Source organism: Lissotriton helveticus, chromosome 7 (assembly GCF_964261635.1).
Source record: "Lissotriton helveticus chromosome 7, aLisHel1.1, whole genome shotgun sequence".
NCBI lineage: Eukaryota > Metazoa > Chordata > Amphibia > Caudata > Salamandridae > Lissotriton > Lissotriton helveticus.
In genome coordinates this window covers 183121948-183146206 of record NC_136068.1, presented here as the reverse complement: position 1 = coordinate 183146206, position 24259 = coordinate 183121948, and the positions used below count along the sequence as shown (strand labels likewise).

Here is a 24259-nt window from a genome sequence, read left to right as displayed (position 1 = left end):
GACCCCGTGGGCACTGTTGGTCCACTTCACTTCATGCTGAGGGGCTTGGGTACAGTGGTGTTTTCAGTCATTGGGTCGTGGCAGCCCAGAGGCTCTTGCGGTGCCTGCTTTCCTGCAGAAAGAAGCAAACACAAGGAGATGGACGGAGCGCTGACACTTTTGAGACACTCACCCTCAGTCAAAGATCTGGGTTGAATCAATCATCATTCACAAGCTCACTTCGCCACCTCAGTTCAGACCCAGCTATACGCAAATCAGTCTTGACCCTGTGCCTCATGGGAACAGTCCAGCCCGGACTGCCTGAACCGGAAACAAGCATCCTGGGACCGGTTTCCGGGTAACACCCTTCATCCGCCAGGCTAGCTTGAATCCAGTGGCTAAGTGAACAAGGGACCCACGTCTAGGCATACCCTGCCAACGTTTCGCATATGTCACCCCAAGAGGAAAACGGGAATGCCCAGACGTGGGTCCCGTGCCCTCCATGCCACTGGAGTCAAAGTATCCTGGCTGATGTGGCCTGAAAGCCCGAAACCGGTCCTAGAATGCTTGTTTCCAGTCCAGGGAGGACCTGGCCTGGCAGTTCGGGCTGAACTGTTCCCATTGGGCGCAGGGTCAACACTGATTTGCATATGGCTGGGTCCAAACTGGAATGGCATGGTGAGCAAAAAAACGATGGATTTAGGCCCAGATCTCTGTACTGGGGTGAATGTATGACATTGGTCTGCATTCTGTCCATCAATTGTTCTTTTTGCATGCCTGCAGAAAGAGGCTGCAGGCGGGGACTGGGGGCCCAGGCTGGTGAAGCTCAAGGGGGGTCTCTACTTTTGGAGCTATCTGTGCCTCAAGGGCACCGCCGGTTCACAGCAACTCTGGCTTGGGGGCTCGTGTGTAGTGAAGCTTTGTTCGGCAGGGTCGTGCTGGTAGAGGCTTTCGCGCCAGTCCTTTGTGTACCCGCAAACATGCAGGGAAGCAGCTCCCCTGCTCAAAGGGAGATGTTACTGGCAAGATGAAGTTGTGAGTCAAACTTCCACGACTTTTAGAAAAACAAGATTTCCCTATTTTGTGTGTGGTGGATTTAGGAACTCTGGGACAGGGCGATACCCACTTCCAACAGGAAGTGGTCATCTACGGAGTGTAGTGACTCCAGGGGTCAGTAGCTCATTGGTTACTACCCCTCACGCACCTTAACAAACCTAAATTGAGTATTTAGGTGGCCCATTGACACCAGGAACTTAGATTCGACTACTGGCAAAAGAGGAAGAAGGACTGAAGAGAGTGAGAAATGATGACCTGCACCAAAGACTTACGCAAAACCCTGCCAGCTGCCTGCACTTAAGACTATCGCTGGGACCGACTTCACCAAGAACTTGTCATCCTCCTCAAAACCCTTGGAGGACTGCCCAGCACCTCAACAACAGGGAATGATCTTCCTTGGAGTAGGGGTGGTGCTCCCCTGCATCTGCAGGCATCACAAGGCATCTGGGGGTACACTGTGTTGCTATCCATCGGACTCACCGAAGGAGCACCGCAACAGGAGAAAGATCTTCGGGCTCCAGGAGTTCAGATCCTTGCCAAGTTTGGAGGCTCCAGGACCCCCAGGAGCCACCCAGAACACCAATACTCTGGGTGTTATAACAGTTGCAGCACATAAGGCTTGTTGGCGGTCAAGTCCTAACTCCCAACAGAACAAAGCAAGACCTACTGTCGAAGGGCGTCCGGATCCACCAGGCCAGCACGGACATTGGACCTGCTGCCCATTTTCCCTCCTCACCAGGTCACCAAGACACAGAGTGAGCCTTCGACTGACCGCTACCCTACGCCTCAAAGCACCCAGCACCCATGCTCCACAGCCCAAGTCCGGGGGAGGCAATGGTCCCAACATAGTCCTGAGACCCTCAGGAGCTGAGCCCACCCATGGATTTGGCCAGACTGGTAACCCAGTTGGCGCCTGAAGTCTCTTTCTGAAGGAAACGAGAACCGCGAGAGTCTTCAGCAGCGTGATCCCGCCGGACAAAGCACCACTGCACACAAGTTCCCCCAGCCTGAGTGGACCGAAAGTGTCCCTGTGTGCCGAGGACCCCCGAGACCCCCCTGTGGGTTCTAGTGGACTGGCCACCCAATCCACGCTTGCAGCCTCTTTTGACAGGTACAGTTACACATTGACTTAAACAGGGCACCCAACGCAGAAAAGCACCTCTGCACCCGGATGCCCCAGAGCTGATCGAGATGGCCTGTTGGTGCTGCCTTGGACCTTGCTTTATTCTTACCTTAAGTCCAGAAGAACAGTCCTGTAAGTCGTTGACAAGTGATCGTATGCAGTATATGTTTTTCTCCATGGGATAACATTTCCGCTTTAAAGATACAAATATAGTGCATCACTATCTCGAAAAGTACTTACCCGATTACGATGATCTTGGTGTCTAAATTCATGAAAAAATCTGTGTTACTTTTATAAATTGGTATCGGATTTCTCACTCTCTGATAAGCCTAAACTGCTCGCCCACACTACCACAAAAGAGAGCAATTGGGATTACTATTTTAACCCCTGTAAACCAGTAAGGGTCACCTGGACTCTCTGCACAGTGTACCTTTTTTTTGATACACCATAAAGAAAGCCAGCTTCCTACAGATATCAAGCAACTTGACTTTTCTGATTTAAATCTTGATACACATTACAACTGAAAAAGAACTAGTTCCTACCTGGATTCAATCAGCCTTTTTGCCGCTTCTGCGTACTTGAAAAGTAGTCGCTTCGCCTCCTCCCTGTATTTAATACGAGACAACCTACAAGAGATGTTAATAGTTAGACTCTGCAAAGAGAAATGGAAATTGTACGTTATCCCTATGCTTAAAAGACCAGGTGACAAACCTGGGCATATGGGAAGGAATAGGAAGAGAGAAGAGTAAAGTGACAAGAAAGGGGAGAAGCAGAGTTACAAAGCCAAACAAGCATTAACACAAGTTTTCCTTAAGATATTAACACCCACATTCGAAGAAAGACCAATAGAAGTCCCTCTTGAAATCACTTACTAGACCACCTTGTGCATAGTGATCATGCATTTATGAGCGCTGTAAAGTCTGGCAATGTTAAGTGGGAGATACAGCCTACATATTTAAGGGACCCACTTGTGCATATTTAGTTCTTGAACATAGCCTCAGTGCCAGCTTAAGCATCAAAAACACCTGCATATAATTGTGGTAATGAAACGCGTTGCCTTTGAAGGCTCTATGGTTGTGATGTCCAACAGGGGAGATAGTGAAGGCCCAATACCCACAACTATGTCATCAGTACCTTATTGGAATGTCATTCATGATCTCACGAAACATAGATGGAGAAACTACAGGGTCACATTCACTAGGTAGAAGAGGGTCTGGGCCTTTATCCTCCACTTTACGCTCCAATAACCAACGGTTAAAAGATTCCCGCGGTGGCTCAATTCCTAGAGAAACAAACAAAATGAAAGGATATTAAAAGGGATGAAATGCGGAACATGAAAAGTTTTCAATGAGCTATCCATAGAGATGCGAGAGAGGAAAGGAGAAATCCAAATACAGCAGTGAGAAACCATTCACAATACTCATCATCTTGTGATAGGACAGGAGAGCCCTCCAAACATACAGGAACACTTCACCATGGGGCAGGAATTGGGACGCAAGAGTTTGCTAATTTGTCTGCCCAGTAAGTGGGGAGCAGTGGAAAAACATAGGATTAAAAATGAATCACTCTAGGAAAGACTATTACCACCAGAAGGGAGAGAGTGCACCATTTCTAAAATTTTGAGTAGCCTTTTTAGAAGAACTCTGCCCCAGTGGTTAGAGACTGAAGAATGACATGTAAAGGAAGTGGTTTCATCTAGGTGAGAAGAGCGGTGAAGGAAGAGAAGTGGAAAACGATGAGAGAATGGAGAGTGAAGAGAAAGGCATTGCAGAGACAAATGGAATAAGAAGGGGAAAAAAAAAGGTAGGAAAAATGGGGAGTCATCCTGGTGGCAAGAAAGTGAGGAGGACAGTGTAGGGCTTGGCTCACCCTCTCTCTGCTGGCACAGCTCCCGGTAATGCTGCCTCAGTTTCAGGATGAGCTGGGATCGGAGAAGCTCTACTTCTGGGTGTGCAGTCAGTACTTCAGATGGTCCCTTTTGTTTTATAACTGCGTTTGTCTGAATATCCAGGTCCCAGTACACTCTGCAGGAAAAGCATCCAGGACACATACATAAGATGATGCGGCAACATGTACAACTCTAATATGTTGTATATCGTACTCCAGGAATATGAGGAAATGCTGCCTATTCAGAACGCAAAGCACATATACGATTGTGAGAAATCCCTCTAACACCGCAGAGGCAGGGTTGAATTTTTCCTGTATTCAAAGCACATGACAACCTGTAGGACTTCCTAAAACTGAGGACCTGCTCAGTTTTAGAATATCCGAAGACAAAGCACTGGGTCACAATGAAATCTCTCACTGCTGAGCCAGCACAGGTGTCTTAATATTCAGAAGCTGCCTCCGCTGCAGAGTATTGCACCCTCCAGCTATGGTCACATATTCACACTGATGTAACGAGGCAGCTTTTGAATCTCAGCACTAAAGCACAGTGGCTGGTTTTGAAATATCTTGATATTGAGGCGCTGAGGTAGTTTCGGCTTATAATCCAATAGCACTGAGGGGCTCTGAATTTTCTCATAACAGAGATAGTAAAGTGGCTATGAAATATATTATTCTCACCACTCTAAGGTGTGATCTGGAGGCTGACTGTCCTCTACTTCAGGTTGCCACGGGACTACATTGTGTGTTCTTATTATATCTCTGGGTGTCGCTTTGATTAAGATACCAGATCTGTACAAATGTAGGCTCTTAGAAACAAGTTATACATCAGTATAAGTGCTACCTAAACACTTTTGTTTTTACATTTGTAATAAACTCCAAAATGGAGGCACATGGGAGCTTCAGAATGTTGGATCATTAAAGCAATACAGGTATTCCACCGAGTAAATGTTATATGTAAACAAAGAATAGCCCATATTATAAACTGGATAGTCACTTGGTGTTTAAAAATCAATTATTATTACCAAACTCTATGGCTTTAATTCAATTAACCTCAAAAGGATGAAAGGCAGAGTTATTCCTTCTGCCATTTGAACCAGCGAATTCAATGAATTATTGTATTTTTATGTTTGCTTATATGGTTATGTTTACAAAACCGAATAAAGCTTTTCAAACGAAACGAACCAGTGAAGAACTCACAATTTTCTACAGTAGTTATTCTCTCTCAGAGCTCACACAGAGGCACAAAGGCATTTTGGAAACCCTATGTGGCCATGATGGCAGCTCGGAAATAGCTCAACAACAAGAAGGTACCAGGTCCTCATATTGCCTTTATATTGTGAAGATATTGGATGTCATCTCATCCTGAGATTTCTTTAAATAAAGCACAACCTTTCAGTGCTCTGGAGAGGATTGGGATTACTCGAAGCTCTGCTCAGTTTTATGTTCTTCTAGATAGGGATCAGGAAAAGAAATTACTTACCTTGAAATAGAGTTGTTTGCCACAGGGACCTGTAATAGATCACATGCCTGAAACCTCCTTTTGGAGCTGAGAATGCACAGTACACGCTTGCAGTCAGTCAGTGGACGAACTCGCGCAGAAAACCAGTTTCCACATTTTATCTAGAGATCACAGTCCCATTAAGCCCTATGAAGGAATTATATTATTGCTCCATTTCTTCTTTATGCTGTAAATAAAGAGCAGGTTGTCTGCGCCTATCTTGGTGGCCTAGTTCTAAATGAGGGGCTCAAAAGCTTTTTGTGTGAAGCTAAGGAGTCTTTGATGATGCCTGTTCAGGAGGGCATTGTATCCACGAGGAAGCAGGGATCCGTCCATTGAATTTCAGCTTTCTATCTTCTTGATTAGACACCTGAACAAGTGTATATCTGTGATTGTAATATCAAGCTCTTTCATAGCAAAGATCGAGTGCCTATTCCACCCCAAAGAGCTTTCTATACAGAAAGACTGTCTTACACAGCAGTTTTCGAGCACGTGCACTGGGTGAGGTGGTAAGTAAAAGACATCTGTACCAGGATCATTTTCTACGGGTTTTTGAAGAAAACGTTAATCCCTAATTTACATTTCAGAGGAAATGCTTCAAGAGGTGGGCCATGGATGCTCAACTCCAAACACAAAATCTTATTTGAGCTAGATTTTTCACCTGAACAATTCTGGTACCTCAGAGAAGAGCCCAAAACCAATCTACAATATAAAATGCTCTGGCACAGCTGTGAACTCAGTAGAACCCATGTACTAGATGCAAATGAGAAATCATGCAACAAGTAGTTTCTTTTATTACCTGGGCCGAAATCTATGTGTGGCAGATCTAGCACAACCAGTCACTTACTTTTGCTCAAAAAGCCTCTCTGATCAATGGCAGTGGATCCACGTATGAACCAGCCACTTCAGCAACACTTTCTGTTCATCAGGCATTGCTGGGCTGGTGCCTAACTTTGGGAGTAACTATCTCATGATCATTGAGTAGTAATGAAAGTTATATGGCGTTTGGCGATCCTGAAACGCTTCCTGACAGACCTGAAAACCTTCAATTGGTTAAATAGTATTAGGTGTAAAAAGGTATGTATGCGGTTGCGCAACAGTTGCAAAATAGGTTGGCTATGAAGAGCTACAGGCAGCTTGCTTCAAACCTTGGGGGAACGGGTAAGAACAAAACCTGCCTCTCCGTTTAGCTTTGCAAATACAAACTGTGATTAACAGAAACAGGGAATATGATTATAGAGCCTAGAGTGGTTTATAACAATGAAAGTGGACCTGCAAGAATACAGGTGCAGGCTTGTAGATCGCCTCATGGCAAACGCGAAGACACTTAACAATAGATGTTTTGGTGAAGGATGCCAATGAAGGCCCTCAAGATACACTTCCCTAAGGCAGAATTCCCAAAATGAGGTAGGCAGCCATGCTTTAAATAATTTTAAGTTTTACCATCAGCACCATGGACAAACTAAGATAAAGGGAAATAGCGTCATCCAGAGAGGATGCAACATCTGCTTAGACAACTGTTCTCCAACAAAGCACGGGGAGTACAGTAAGGACCTTTAGTAGAATCTCAAGCAGAGTGATCAAAATGAAGTCAGATTTTTAGCTTTAGTGATATAGGGCCCTAAAGAGACATGGTGGTGGAAAACAATACCAGCCATCTAGACTTTGCAAATAAAGGAAGGAGCATTGCACCACCCACCCCCAATCTCTGATGGCTATCAACTATATGAACAACAAGAATTAAACAATCAATAGCCAAGATCTCAGCCAGGTGCCAGTAAAGCTTCAGTGATTTACACCCATGCTGTCAGCTCAGAGGCACAACGTTTCATAAAATGTCCCTGGCTAGTAAGTGTTTCATCAATCAAAATAATGAGAAGCAGGGTATTGTGTGAGTAACAAAAAATGCACGGTTTTGTGAGGATTATTACAAAGCATGAGCACTGCCTTTCAACCAAATACAAATGAGCCTATGTAAAAGAGCGGAGTGAGATGCTATAGAAAGGTAGTAACAAACCATGAATGGTAGGAGGGGGTAAGCCACCCTTGTCCAACACCATGTGCAGATAATTCATGCTGCCACAAGCACCAGTGTGTTCCATATATGGGAAGGATCAAGCCTGACTAGAATCAAAGATCTTCTTATGTACGGCTCTCGCTAACCGCCACCATCATGAATACCCAATTGTAAATCTGATTACTCACTGCTCAACGTAGCAACAGTTGTTTCTGATTTATGTCATAAAGGCATTTATCTGAGAGCATGTTAGTCCAGCGCTGGCTCTCTGCTCAGATGGAGAACAGAGCAAAGCGTTGAGGAAGAATAGGGAAGGGACAAAGCGGGGTGGAGGTGTGTGGCAGGAGGCAAGGTTTTTATTTTTTACATTTGGGACAGGAAAGAAAGATCATGTTAGCTTAGCAGTTGAAAGCAAGAGCATATCATTTTAGGGGGCAGTACGCCACATAAAATTATAGATTGATCAAATTAAGTAGGTTTTTCACCATATGGTTCCGAGTGAAATAATCAACTTGCGCTTCACTCTCCATGTCTATTTATGTCGCTTGGCACCCGTCAATAAAAAAACAAGCCTGTTACTCACTGTTACCCATCTATAATTTTAATTGTTATTCATAGTTCTCACCGAGCCCTACTCGTGTGAATGCCAGATTCCAAATCTGGTAACTCATTGCTATGATGTAGCAACAGTGGTTAACAAAAGCTGTAACCCATCGTTGCTATGTCTTAAAGGAATTCCAAGCTGCTTTCGCTGGGCGATCACTGAGGTAGTCAGTGCAGCGCTGGAAGACCACAGATAAAATCAAGTGGGGCGCAGAGAGAAAAGGAAGGCACAGACAGTACCCATATCAGAGTAAGGCCCCTAAAACTTGGTACACCTGGCAGACATCTTCCTGGATGTTAATCTGCTCCACATTTTGTCTCCCACTGAAGCTCAGAAGACTGAGATACCAAATGGGACCTTAGCTGGCTGTTCACTTATCTCAGCCCTGCTAGAAACATTGACTGCCCCCCTCATGAAGCCCTATTAAGGACGTAAATCTGGAGAACAGGCCTTGGAACACTGGACTACGATCTTCGTAACCTGGGTGGGACATGCATTCCTGTTTAGTGGAGTGGGTTTTAGGAAAAGGGACTTTTTGGACTGTTTTTATTATTTTACCAGACATTTCATCTACTATCCATAGCTAGAGATACCTGATCAGAGGGAAGATCGTTCATAACGAGCCGGACACTTTACATTGGTTTACAAGCACGGTACCTAAAATGCCTGGAAATCAAGCCATACAACAATTTAAGAGTTCACCAACAGACCAATGTTGCCAAAGGCTCCTACGTAATTTATGTTCTAGTATCTGGCATGTAAATCATTTGCGGTTGTATCTCAACCCTATACGTTGCTGGCACCATCTAGTTTTTAAGGTACCTTTACACTGGCCATATTTAATTATATATTAATAAGGTCATTTTTAGATGTTACAGCAGTAACAGAACTTCAGTTTAGTGTGTATTATTTCCTGTATCATGTGGTATCCGAGTCTCTATCCCCTACCACCTCATAGAATAAAAGATATATTCTCAACTTCGTTACTCCTGTAGTCTGATTCCAAAATGGGCTAACTAGTTATCCAGTTGGAGGAGAACATTATTAGTAGTTCACAAATCAAATGGTAAACAACAGTACTCATTTAAGATATCAGCCAGTAACTACTACCTATTATAGCGCTAAACAGTGGTGCCCCGCTTTCCATAAGACCCTTCCAAGTAACTACTGACAAATGTATACCAGCAAACATTCGTTCCTGCTACTGTCTGCCAAGTGTTTAAATAAGTTTATAAAACACAGCATACTCCCTCCAAAGAAAGAGGAACGGACACTAAAGATAAGACAATTACAATAAAAATAAAGATACACTAAGTGCTTCAATTGCAAGTTTGCAGGCTACAGATAATAGTGTATGGTGTGTGGTTAACTATGATTTGTGATATAGGTATCAGAAAACAATCAGATTCACAAGGTTTAAATGAGAAGTATTATTGGCAGAAGTATGATTATTTTGGGAGTCATCATTAGGGTCAGAAACAATAACTAGATTGTTGGGACATAATTGTCAGGGAGGAAGAAACAGTAGGCCATAGTCTACATTAAATCAGTGTAACAGCCACTGACTGCCTCACGACTCACAGAGCAAAAATCTTAATAGCAACTAAAAGAGGCAACACTGTGGCTCTCCCTCTCTCCGTTGTTACTAGCATTGTGATCAAGAACCTTGGGTGAAAACAGGTGCACAATCAGTAGCCAGAGCTACCCAAGACCTCCTTCCTTTCTAACAGACATTGAAACATTTTTTAACAGGCAGGTACAAGAAGAGGTTAACTCAGACCCCTCTTATGAGAGGCTTAAAGGACTCACAACATGGTGCTTCACTGCAGGAGTACAAATACTTACTCTGAAGGTCGCAAGAGGGCCGCTTGTTGCTTATCTTCTTGGGAAGCTCCCCAAACCTTAAAGACTGGAGCCCCAGGGACACTTGGAGAGCTGGGGACAGTCTGAGATGTTGGCGTTGTAGGAGTCGGAGAGGAGACGGTAGGCGTTGTTGGAGTCACATCAACCTGATGAGAAACAGAATAGCGATCACCACAGAGGCAAAGGTTTGGTGTGGTGAGTAGAGAGTAGAGGTGGCATGAAGAAGAATAAAAGTGTGAAGTACATAAAAAGGTTAGTCCAAGCTGGAGGGAATTTGTCTTAACTTAAAGTGTTAAAAGGTGGAGCTAGACATAGAAGGCTATTCAGAAGAAGGCATAGATAAAAGTGAGCCTCAAGAATCAATTGCTTAAATTTGTGGGTGGGAGGATAAGACTGGCAGCAGTTTGGAAGGATTGGAAGCATGGGCAATGTAAGAAGTTCTAGTATGGAGCAAGTCTAAACTTACCTTAATCTTCTTCACACTATTCCCACTTGGTGGGAGCTCCTCAGACAGCTTCCTCTTCCGTTGTTTCGGGTCCACAGGACTCTCAACAACAGCTCCCTCGGTGGGCATTGGAGCAGCATTCAACCCCAAGGGATCCGACTGTAATGAGATATTATGTGCAATAAATCAACGTCCCACAAGCATGAACAAAAAAACAGAGCAAATGCAACATGGAAGTAATCCCCAAGGCTGATTGGAGGAAAGGCAATGTTACATCAGAATATGACCGACAGGAAGCAATATGTCATGAAATTCTAACTTTGACAAAGAAGAAATGAAGCATTACATGAGTTCAAATGAGTGGAAATATTTAGAAAATCCAGATCGAGCCTGAATGTGAGCAAACAGAAAGTGGTTTGCTTAGTGGAACGAGGGACAGTCAGATTTATGACTAAGGAAATACATATGTGACAGTAACTCAGCTGAGAGAAAACAGTGTAAAGATCAAATGCTAAGAGAAAACGATTGAACATTGCGCAGAGAAAGAAAACAAATTCATAACTGCATTTCCTTAACTGGGTAAAAAAATATTGTGGAATAATCTTGGTCATACTACAAAAACGCAAAGGAGCAGCACTGAGTTTCATAAGGAAATCAGAATGTTGAATGGTTAGTGATGGTTCCTGGTATCAATGACAACTTTAGCCTTTAAAAGACTTCAAAGTCAGTCTGACAGTCGGAATCCCTTATGTGGAAATAAGAGGTCTAAGTGGGATGCAAGAATATAGCAACAGTCTTATTCTAGGTACAGTGAAACTAACATAACTAGGGGAGGGTGGGAGGGTGGAAGTCGGAGTTTTACTGTGCGGATTTCAGCAGAGTTACCTAAAAACTCAGCAAGATTTTGCAAAGTTCCAAGAGGGGCAGAATTCCGATTCGTCAAGCTGTTTGAGCTGATTTTTAGCACCAGGAGCTTGTCCCGCGCTATAAAATCTGCACTAACAGCACCACGCGACACAGCAGAGGGTGCTGCTTCTTTCTACGGCTCCAGTAGATCTTCTACTCAAGCAGCAGCTTTTGCAACACGAATGGCAACTCTCGAGGTGAGTGGTAGAGACCTGCCGTGACTATCATCGTTGAGAAATCTCACCGGGAGGCAGTCTAGCACTCCTTTTTTCTCGCTTGCACTTGCCAACTTAATGATGGCGAGCTGTGCAAAAGAAAAACTCAGCCACGCAGCGGTTTACAGCTTTTTTGCCGAGCACGGAGTGGACAAAACTCAGCAAACTCTGCCGGAGGAGCGGAGTGTACAGCCCATCCCTAATAACAACCAAACTCTGGCTGAGAAGTATCAAAATGACACAACCACCTTGGTTCATCCTAAAGGCAACACCATGACAATAGAACAAGCTTGACTAACTAATCCCGGCACTATGAAACATTTTTTTCCAAAACAACCATTTCTCAAATTAAGAGGCTTGGTAAGTGGCACAAGTTGAGAAAAATGTCAGCCTAACAGAGGAAATAGTCTGAGAAAAAATGTGTGTGCACTAAAATATGATACAGCAAGATAAGATCTAACTGTGAAGGCACGCGATTTCACAGCAATCAGTACTAGTGTAAAAAGAGACTGATTCAATTAAAGACACAAAATGCAACACAACTCAGAACAATATTTAACCGTAAGGGACCACAAAATGAAAAGATTTTAAGTCTAGATGTAAAGAATAAACTTATCAAAACTCAGATGTTTAAAAAAAAAAACTATCTGGTTAATCTTTAAGGAGATCCAATTAGAGGCGATGTCTTTCAATGGGCCCGTTCTTTATACATCTTTATTAACCTAGTTTAAAAATATGCATTTATTTGTCATCAAAAGACAAGAATTACCACTCTCCTATACTAGACTACAATCAAACAAGGACCAAGTCCTATCTTTCCCAAATCCTATGCCTCAGTTGACTACAGTTTTACTATGGAAGCATAAGAGGAAAACAAACACTAATGGTATTAACAAGACAACTTTCTAATTTTGAACAACACTGCAACGGCCTAGCTCTGACTTCACACAAAGGGCCTAACGACCCTGCATTGTCACTTAAGCCAGCTTGAAGCCAGGGCAAGGGACAGAGGCAATTCCATGCACTTCAAAGCCACTGTATAGAAGCTTCTCCCATCTTCCAAAACCAGCGTACCAGTGTATACAAGAAGTACCTCATGCACCAACTCTTCAGTAGACTTCTGGACCTATTGATACTCTGCCAGGGGGCCCGTTCGCACTGACACCACACCGCTCGCACCAAAATTCAGTACGAGCCGCCCCAAGCACCGGGCTGGCGCTTTCTGCTTTTATGTGACATCTTTGACTCAATCCCTTAAACAAACGTTCATAAGTACTGATTGGAAGTTAGTCGTTCTGGTCTTGTTTTATTTATTAAATTAAGACCTATTTTTCTAACCCAGTGTGGGATATTTGTGTGGTGGTATTTTCACAGTTTTACTGTATGAAGTGTTGCACACATACTTTACACATTGCCTCCAAGTTAAACCGGACTGCTCTGTGCCAGGGTACCAAGGGGGGTGAGCACATTAATTTTGGATTTGCTTATGCCTTACCCTGACAAGGATTATGATTACTGGTGGACCAGGGCTCACAATCCAAGTCAACCCGTAACTCAATTTCTAACAGGTCTCAAAACCCAAGAAATTTGATTTCATCTATAACAAGAGATATCGCAGATTACCCCAATGAACATAATAGAGGATTACGGCCCCACTGCTATGCACTGGAGCTATAGTACCGAGGGGGTCACTGCAAGCTTTTGTGGGTCTCACATTTAGGACCAACAACCTTGGTCAAAGACTTTCCCTTTTAGTTGTTGTTTACTGCAAGCTGTGACTCTAATATTGATGCACTGCGGCAAACAAAATCCAGAGCTTTTCTATAGAAAGTCATTAGATCCTGTAGCAGGAGTATTGGGTGCCACTATGAGGCACTGCAGCTTGAATAAGGGTGTGCACTGTAAGGCTCTTTGGCTCCAGTGGTGGATGGCATTTAGAGCCCTGTACCATTGGTGCTGTGGTGTCACTGTGAACACTGTACCTCATGTGTCTCTGTCTTGCAAGCGGGCTTTGAGCTCCAGTACTGGGCCCTCATAGTCATTCCTAAACTGTATAATCAAAGGGCGCACATCAGCCACCAAGAAGGTTATGTACACAGGTCACATTGTAAAGGTCACGCAGCTCAAGTATTACAAAGTTGTTGTGGGAGCAAGAGAGCTAATATATGAGAATGTCATAACAGGTGCTTATACTGAGGATTCTGCTTCTCGATTGCTGCTCTTGTAATGGAAAATTACTATGGGCCCTGTAGAGGACCAAAGTCTCATTGCGGGCTGTGGGACTACATTACAAAAGGGCTCTTGTTTCATGAACATCATGGTTGAACCTCTAATAGGATCATGAACCTCTATTATGGGAGCCTCAATTCTGGGATCAGGTGCTTTAAAACTGACATTCTCTGTGGAATCTGTTGTCAACCACATATGAGCTTCTGCTGTGGAGCCTCCAATCAATGCTGTAAGATTTTTGAGCATTGTTTCTTCCCACCCACTTTCAATGCATTAATGCATCAAAACCATTTGCGGTCGAGAGAGCCTGGGACTTGGTGGTACAAAAGAGTATGTTACTCACAATGACATCATGCTGCCCAAGGACTGGCATCTCCCATAGGGACTGATTCGTAAATCGATTGAAATAATAGGGTCGATTCTCTCGCTTGCTCCAGCATTTCTCCCAGCCTGCCTGGACCAGCTCATCTGAAATGCATGAAAAAAACACATATCAGGGCAGGAATGTATGACACACATTCACGATGTAACCAATTAACAACTATAAGAAATAGCTAAAAAAAACAAAACAATCAAGAATGTTCCTGTGAACTTGCGACATGAAAAGTCGGAAAAATGCATCTTAGGGGACCATTAGCACCTAAAGCCATCTCTTTCTAAATTTGAAACACTGAAATAATCACACCTGCCTAGGAAAATATGGTGGAACATAAGAAGTTGGTTACCTTTGTTACTGTAGATTTGTTTCTTTGGTTTGAACAACCAACCACAAGAATCCCTCTATGCACACTTCAGTACCCCAAGTAATCCACAACACTTCCCATACATATGCATATCTAATTGGGGCATTGATCAACACTCCTCAGGCAACCATGTGAAGAAACCTGATCACCAGGGAAATATATCTGCAAATACGTAACGCATCAACAACCCCACACTGACCACATTGGTAGGGATACAATTTGGGCTAGTATGCCTTAGACTCAAATGACACCGCTGTAAAGAGAAAGGCAACACATCAACCAATACATACCACTGCACACATGGGCATGGGTAAGTGCATCACAGGAGCAGAATACCACTTAAACAAAATCTCCAAATACTATCCTTGAATTTCTAACTTTTCTGTCCTTTCCTCCTTACATCTCCTTCACTATCAAAATCTAACCAGCAAGAGGGTAACCACTTATACGACAATGTACTAATCGCTATATGCCAGCTGTGGCTAACCCCGCAACAGTATTTGGGATTGTATACAGTATATAAAAAAAAAATACTAATAAAATAAATTTAAAAAAAAGAAATCAGCAGACTGGCAACATGGACAAAAAAGTAAGCTACCCTTTGTCAGTTCGATCAGAAACCTACACCACCAGCTTTTACCTAACTCACTAGTTTAGAGAGTGGGGACAGGCACGGGTCACATCTCTGAGCAAGACTGTTACTACCACTTACTGTAGTTGAAATAGAGTAGTAGCTAGGACATTATGCCTGCTTCACACTCTCCAACATCAGAGACATGCCAGCTCTTCTTTATATTTTGAGAACCTACTCTCAGGTCAATTTCTTTCGAGATCTTTGTTCCCTGACAAAAGCACTCCTAACCATCAACTCATTCGGAGATCAGTTTTAGCATGCATTACCTGGTAGGTCCTGCACCAGTCTATTGGGCTTGGGTGAGGTTGGCTGGTTCTGGTTTGAGGTGCCAGGAGAGTGAATCATTAGAGAGGTCTCATCTATTGGGCTTCCGTGATTTTCATTAGCCATGTCTCTGCATTCAACCTGTATGCAATACAAACCAAGGAAGATTAATATCACAGCACTCATCTCAGCCTTCTGTTAAGCCACTGACCAATGCAAGGTAGCGAGGGAGTATTATACTTGCATAACATTGTAAAAGGCAGTGAAGGATTACCAAGCTTGTATAATTAGAGAAAGGGGTACACAGCGAGAACACATTTGACAAACTGCAGACAGCAATGCAAGGTCTCTGCCCTGCACTCTGCAAAAGTAACATTTAAGTTGGTTTGTTGTACGTGTAGATGCCCATACCTTGCATTGTAGAGAACATATAACTAATTGCACTTTTCCTCCCCAACAGATGGAACTGCAAGTAAGTAAAACATTGGTCTGGCATCTTGCAGAACATTTCCTCTTTCCAATTTACAACACAATCTCCCATTCACGGATTCTCTGCAGTGCGGGCGATGGAAGTGGTGTCTATTACGCATTTGTAAAGAACTTTGTTCCTGGGGGTGCTGAGCAGATAGAGTGCATATACTCACTGCCCTGCCATCAACCACTATGTCTGGGCTAGAGTGCAGTCTGATTTCCACAACCTTTCCAGACTCTAAGGCACAGTATGGGTGAAAATCATCTCTCTTTTTTTGCACGAATGGCAACAACTGAAATATGAAAATTCTCCTCTCTAATCCACGGGTATCACTGAAGATACACTTCCAGTGCCCAGAGAGAACAATGCTTCCTGCAAGTCTTTCAGTTTTTAAACGCCCCTTATCTCAACCTCTAACGATTTTGTGACCTCTGGCTCCATAACACAATATTTGGATGGGAACCAAAGATTTAAACCTCTGGGCACAAAAACACTCAGGAGTGGGAACCATGTGACCCCCATTCCTGACTTCTTTAGAAATATTTAGAACATAGGCTAATCCCACTGTTTATTATGGGAGCACCACACATGCTAAGCACATCAGAGGAAAAGCTATAATTCACATTCATATTTTTTAATAATTGGAACCATCACATAATTAATTAAAACGCAGTCGACAACCAAGATCATTCTCATCACAAGAAGCAGGAACAATCCAGTGAGTGGACAGAAGACAGTCATTAGATCAATTTCAGCTAACAAAGTAGGCTTAACAGACAAACAACTATTCCGGAGTCAGAATTTAGGCAGGCCTAATGCATGTGGAGAACACACTCCGTAGTAGGGAGAATAATAAGAATAGCTATATTACTCAATTTTGGATGGCATAATGAGCCCTTGGTCTTATTGGAAGGAAAAAGCTAGCCTTTCAGCATCACTGTGCTACATAGGGTACAGACAAACAGGCAGCAGACTCTTTGGAGTCACCATTCCTGTACTCATTGGCTGACAATGTCCTCATGGAGTTGCCCATCACTTGTTTTGTCTAAGCAATACTGTTGAGCATTTTTCATACTTAGGTCTGAATAGTATTATTATTGCAAAAGAGAGAGGTTTGGGAAGAATGAAGATATATACAATCCTTTTTATAAGGAAATCTGATTTTTTTGGGAACAGAAAATGAATGGATTGGTAAAACACTTTGCTCCTACGAAATATTGTTTAAGGTTCTTTGAATCTCACTAAGCCCATGCTCTAAACGCAACTGCCATTAGCGGAGCACCTTTCCAGCATCTAGGGCTCATACGGAGGGCCCATTCATTTTTCTTTACTCTGATTCAATGTATTTATTTTGCCTCAACATGTTACAAATGTTCAATACATATATACATAACAAGCATTGGCATAGCCAATAGGTCTCGCCTTTGTGACCTGCTGCATAACTAAATACTAATAAGGTCCCAAAGGCGAGACCTATTGGCTATGCCAATGCTTGTTTTATGCAGTTGAGCATAAAGTGACTCAGCTCAGAGGGGAAACAACAATTAAGGAGGATGTCACAGTGTGCCTTGTGCTCGGCTGGCGCCTCGGGCATGTTTACTGCGAACACATGGAAATGCAAAGCCATTAATCAAGCAGGATGGCTCTGTCTGCCCACAGGCCCAGTGGCGCCTGTTGTCTGTTTACTGCGAGAATTAAAGAGGAAAAAGACCGAGAAGGAGAGAGACATTTAGCTAGTAGACTGTGTAATGTTTAAAATATGTGACGAATGTACAAAAAAAACTGCTTCAAAAAGTCATTCCCTTCGTATAAATAACTAAGAAATATTCAATTGCAGAGGCCTTTTCACATCAAAATGAATGTTTATAATTTTTTCCTGGGAACCCTCTTTTGGTCACAAAAGAAAGTAGCATTTCACCAGATATCATGCACTGAAGCGTTTTTTCAATGACAATGTTCTGAGTAATACGGTTATGAGGGTGGCTGGCCACTTTGCAGGTTGGGAGTGATCTGTGGTTGACGAGTTTTATGATTTACAAGGGCTGACTGCAGCATAGCGGCTCATTGCGTGTCTGGTCTCAAATTATACGTGTGCGCCGGCTGAATTCAGAATTGTATTGTATGTTAATGCCCGTGTCAGGCTACTACCAGAAAATAAGCAGAGCAGCATGAGTCATAGCGATTCGGAATAAGTGTCTAGTGAGAAGTACAGGCAAATGAAACTAACGAAAAGGAAGGGGGAGAAGGGAGGGGGAGATGTGAGCAGAGCCCAAAAAAAAAGACTACTGAGAAGTACAGGCTAATGAAACTGATGAAAACAGAGGGGGGAGGAGGAAGGAGATGCGAGCAGAGCCCCAAAAAAATGTACAATGTCTAGTGAGAAGTACAGAAAAAATAAAACAGACAAAAACAGAGGGGGAGAAGGGAGGAGGGAGATGCGAGCAGAGGTGACAAGAAGGGCTGGGCGAGAAGGGAGGGGGGAATGCGAGGAGCAGAGGAGACAGAATGAAACTGACTAAAAAACGTGTGAAGCAGGGGGCGGGGGTAGCGGATACCTTTGAAGTGAAGCTAAGCTTCACTTCAAAGGCTTGTTGGCACAGCGCACGCTGGGGGATGACTGTGGGAGGGGGGCTGGTGTCTTTGCACGCGCCTTTTATGGCAATGCGCATGCGCATTGAGCGAGCTTTCACAGGCACTGCATGGAATCGCCGGATCTCGGTAAGCTCTGTTTAAGCCCCTTTATATCGAGCTCCCGCTCAATGCGCATGCGCATTGAGATAGGTCGCTCGACCTAAAAATAGTACAATGATCAACTACCAAACAGGAAAAGGGATTCTTACAGGAGAGTGCAGGAACTAGCCAAGCCCTTTGAGGAAGTCCTTATTCATTGAAACAGAAACAGAGGAAGATTGAGTATGGTTATTTGTTTACATGCACACGGTGACTGCCAAGTGAACCTTTATGGCAGAGAACTGAAGATCAAGCTTTAATGAATGTTGAAGAAATTGTAATACTGTGTATTGTCATGGAGTTCCAGAATCTTTTCATCTATACCAATTGAAAAAATATAATGATCTCATGAAAGACCTCCTGCCGTCTTTTAAGATATTCATACAATGAGGTGGAAGGTTTAAATGGTTGTATTAGAGAAATTCAAGAGCCAGGCTACCAAGTTGCGAGACTGCATGTTGTGGTGGAAGACACAGCCTTGAACCCTGGACAACACATTATGATTGTACATCAATCTCCAATGTGGTGTTCTAAGAAGTGAAGCAGATCGGTCAAGCACAACCAGTGAAACCACTCTGGAACAATTAAGATCATTCTTGTACTGGTCTGTTTGTATTTTATGATCACTTTTAGGAAAGGGGAAATCAGTGGAAAAGCGTCAAATGTCTTGTACTGATTCATCAAACGAAATACATTCCCCTGTAGTTTTCCATATATATATTTGAAAGGAAGGTTTTCACATTTTGACTTTTCAGTCATGGCGAAGGAGTTTTTGGAAAAGATTCGGCCACAAACCTTTGAGACAACCCACTCATTACTTGCTTGCTCAACATTTCAACAGGCGGACTACTGTGATGAAATATCTGGGAGCAAGTGCCGGATGCCGGGCACTGGTTTGCTGAGGGTCCTCAATAGTGTCTGTGAGAAGTTAGCCTGGCATATGATGTCCACTATTCTAGTGGGCACCTTGCATCATTCTAAACGACCCTTATTGATGGTGGTTGTAAAGTCAACCTTATAGACAAGCTATCCTAGTGGTAGCATGGACCAGCAGTCATAGGCTAAGACTTCAGAGACCATGTAAAGCAAGCTTTTTTACCAATTATAATCCCTTGAATACCAAATGAAAGGACACCACACAAGGTAAATATAAAATATATATTTATTTATTTCTAACACAACCCCTCTGCACTCTTTATGAGGTCAGAGATCGAAGTACATCACAAGTTACTCAATTAGCATACGATAAGTTGCACAAATACAGTTATGCCCTGGGGGCCTCACAAACCATATACTTAGTAAGTAAGTGGTATAAGAACCACTCAGGAATAGGGAATAGGCCTAGGGCACCGCTGGGGCTACACTAGACAACCAAAGGTTAGGAAGTAGGAGACCCACGGGAGACGCGTGCAGTGTCTAAACACAGTTGCAAGTTACCATTGACTTATAATGGAGAACGAAGAAGTTACAAAGTTACTGTTTTAGGGCACTTCCGGATGGACTACGAGAAAACCCCATTAAACTTGGACACTTGGAGAGTCAATACCCACGGGAGCACCGGAGTACTCGAGTTACCTCACCCAGGGAAGCCGGGTGCATAGGTGTCTTTTCGTGTCGGGTTTCGTCGATGCTTTCAATGGAGATCTGCAAAAGAAGTGCTGCAGGCGGCCAAAGGAAGAGTGTCCGGCTGGATCCAAGGGTGGATCGAAGAAGTGAAGAACCTGAAAGCAGAGGGGACAGAATTTGGGTCACTAGCCAGTGACCAGGAAGGAACCAGGAAGGAACCAGGCGATGTCGCAATGATCTCAGGTGAAGAGGTGAAGCTTGTCTCTGCAGCCACGAGGACCAGGAGGTGTGGATGACGACCAGGAGCTGGATTTGAGCTGTCCCACGAAGGTAAACGTATAATAATCGTTACACCGGTACCTGCCCTAGAGGCAGTAACAAGAGCCAGCATTCCACATGCTAAAGCTTTACATCCAAGATAGATACAATGGGTTAATTCTCTTGCTGCATCAGACGTAGTATACGAATTTGATCCTAACTTAAAAACGCAAGAATTTCTCCAATACGAATATGAATGTCCTCTGCCGACTAAGATCCTGCATCTGGAACATTACGGCTGTATAATATATACAGACCGTTCAGCACAATCCGCAGTTGGGGGTAAACAAGCATATAGTGCTGCGTGGGCGATTGTTAAAGGTCGTTGGCACGAAGGAAAATTTAGACCCCATGTCACTAAAACTCAATCACTCGGAGACTGTACAGCTCAGCGAGCTGAACTACAGGCTTTTAAGATGGCGCTTGAAAATACCGATCGCGAATTCCCCACACTAATAGTGCGCGATTCGTATTATTGCGTCCAGTCTTACAATGAATACTTGCAGAACTGGGTTCAAAACGGTTTCAAAGATGCAAAAGGTGGCACAATCAAGCATAAAATACTTTGGGAACAAGTAGTTCTTTTACAGAAAGAACTACAAAAGACTCACGTGATACATAGGCAGAGTCTTCGACGTGATGGCGTTCACGTTGCAGGGAATTCATTGGCTAACAAAGCCACAACGGCAGCTGTTCAACCGGCTTCCGTAGCTACAAAAAAGCGTTAAAAAAAACAAATAGATGGAGAAACTATGCTGGCAGTAAAAGCCTCATTACAAGGCGACTATGCGGCATTACCTCTAAATTATCCACTCAATAATACATACATAATTGATGCGAACTCCGTTCCTTTTGCTCAAATCCCTGGAGTGGGGGACAGAGTAATTCCAAACACGAACCGGAGGGGTTACTTGATTCAAGAAGCACACATGGGAATGGGTCTGAGGCACCAAGAGATCTTGAAATCTCTAATAGAATTGCAATCAAAATACTGGTGGCCGGGGATGAGCGTGCATGTTTATAACTTTGCATTAGATTGTCAGGACTGCAACAAAGATCGCAGTTGTGAGCCGGACCAGATACCTGACTCAGGCACAGTAAGACCAGCCCAGACACCTCTATTAGACAGCATTAGGCTATCTACACGCAGACGTCCACACGGAAAGAAGCGATCCCATAAATATTAAGACGAGATTCATTTGGATGTGGCCCCAGCGCTCGGCTGACGCCAGAACTGTAATAAAAGATTTGCGAGTCTTTATCGGCACATACGCAATTGGCATGCTACATTCTGACCAGGGTCCTGTGTTTAGCTCTCGAGCTTACAAGGAGGCCATGGCCACCTTGGGCATTGCATTGCGGTACTCTAGTCCATTCCATCCTGAGGGAAATGCGGTAGTGGAGAGAAAAAACCGTGACATAAAGCAATCTATAACAGCGAGGGTATTAGGTTCGGGTGATGGGGGGTCAAACATCTAATAAGTGTCCAACGTAGTCTTAATAATCTGCCAAGAAATTCTCTGGGTGGAATCACTCCGTATGAACTTTTGTTTGGGACAAGAATGATAATCGAAGACCTCGATAGTCAGACTTCAGTGGTGGAACAAAAAACCTTTGATATCAAAGATCGTTTGGCTGTTTTACAGGACTTAAATGAGACAAGAAGAAGTCTAAGTAACACAAAGCTAAAGCCAACGCCCACTAAAGAAAAACCACCTGTCCCAGCAAGACCTGTCTGGATTCCAAAGATTGGGGATCTGGTCAGAGAAAAGATCGCGGTGAAGAAGGAATTTGGGCCTTCTTTACAGGAAAGCAGTACCTGTCTTAGCAATCAACGGAACAAGATCAGTAGTACTACCGCCCCTTGCTGGTAAAAAGGAGAACAGAGTTGTATCAATCGACCTGATAAAACCACAATCATGTGGCCAATAATAAGTAGTAGGCCCAGTGGACTCCCAAGATGTAGCAGAAGACCAAACCTTGCTACAATTCAAGAGGTTCAAACTGAGAGACTAATCACATTTGATAAACCTGCAGTGAATAAAGAAGGACTATGCAACAAAGCCATGGAACTTGTGCCTCTTGAAACCCAAATTGCAACAGCTCGTCAAGAAGTACCTGTCTACAATGATGTAGCCTCTGACCATACAAATCTAAAGATTAATGAAAATCCGGAAGAAATTCCAACAATTGACAGAACTGCATATGGCTACTTCATCAATTTCGATGACTTTTCTGAAGATCCAAGTGAACATGAAGAAAAGCCAGCAAATAAAACTTTCAAAGAAAAAAGAACTGAACTCTTTCATCGACTTGGAGAAACATATCTGATTTCACCATGGATTGAATTGTGGATTGTGTTAGGTGTACTTTTCCTCCTACTCTGGCTCATTTTGGTTTTAAACTTGGGAAGAATGATTGATGGAAAATACAGTACAATGGACACAGCAAGTCAGAACATCAACTTGGTTCTAAAGCCTCACAGATCTTCTCACATTGAAAAAAGAGAACTATCATCAGTAAACATCACAGCCATTCCTATACCTGGTGGTGTAACCTGGGACGCTACTGATTACGACATATATGGCCCGGTTGAACTCTTGAAATATCCACACCAGTTCAAGGTTTCTTTAAGTGACTTTGTATCACCTGGTACTTTCTCTGATGATTGGGACTTTGAAAATATTAATAATATGATGTCAGATTTAGAAATGTCAGCAAAATTTACAGAACATGATTATTTAGAAGGCTCATCAGATTATGAAGAAATGTATTGCTTTAATCATTTTGGGCACCACTATTTGCATACATCTGCTAATCCTAGAAATGTTTTTGCTTATAATCAATGGGAACATTGTCCAACACCGCCAAAAGGCAGCTCGAAAACATTTCATGAGAAATTCCCATACTTCTCAGATAACACTGATCCAGAAACGTTTTATTTTAAGATTATAAATAAGACAGGAATGAAAAACATGTTGACAAATACTAAACTGATTTATTCTGCAAAATTTTATGAACAATTGTCTACATTTGGTTTTGAATTTTTGGAAAAACAACATTGAGACAAAAACTGTCTGGGGTACAAAAGACTGGCAGGTACAAGGTTTAGAATCATTATTCAGAGCCTGCATGATCCCAGAACAAATAATGTTCCTGAATGACACCATTCAACAAACAACCTGTCTTGGCCTAGCCAGGATAAAGGCCTTAAACAAACCGTCTATACCAAAGCCCATACCTGATAGTAATAGCACTACAGATGTGGAGATAGACGTATCCCATATTTTACACCAAAATAGAACTAATCCTGATTGGAGAAAATGGTTGATCTGGCCCACAGACACTAATAACTATCAAAATAGATTCCTGAACAAAACACAGGGGTTCAAACAGAACAGGCCAGACCCAAGATATTCCCAGAGACAACATCCAGGGATAATAACAACATACAGTGTAGGAAAACTATGCCTCGAATGGCTACAGAAATCCACACTACCTGAAATTAAGCAACACTTGACCTTACTTAAAGAAGGTGCTGACTTGCGAGATTTCTTATTGGGGCCTCGCAAACAGCGTCAAAAATGTTTCATATACGCCGGTATATATGATGCTTACAACGAAGCTTGGAAAGTGACGCAAATTGAAACTGCTGAAAAAATACGAGAAATTGATCGTATTAATTAGGAAAAAACCCTGTCTGTAGTGGA

The 24259-nt window shown here is 43.1% G+C and overlaps 1 protein-coding gene across 1 annotated transcript in view; it reads right to left on the bottom strand.

The window, feature by feature from the left end:
• Window positions 1–24259, bottom strand: part of PCIF1 (phosphorylated CTD interacting factor 1) — a 125162-nt gene that overhangs the window by 77708 nt on the left and 23195 nt on the right. The window contains exons 2-8 of the mRNA XM_078651906.1: window positions 15466–15604; window positions 14166–14290; window positions 10494–10631; window positions 10010–10173; window positions 4028–4182; window positions 3293–3440; window positions 2701–2784 (exon numbers count right to left, since the gene is read on the bottom strand). Of these exons, the coding sequence (XP_078508032.1) occupies window positions 2701–2784; window positions 3293–3440; window positions 4028–4182; window positions 10010–10173; window positions 10494–10631; window positions 14166–14290; window positions 15466–15604 (953 nt within the window). The remainder of the gene's footprint in view (window positions 1–2700; window positions 2785–3292; window positions 3441–4027; window positions 4183–10009; window positions 10174–10493; window positions 10632–14165; window positions 14291–15465; window positions 15605–24259) is intronic.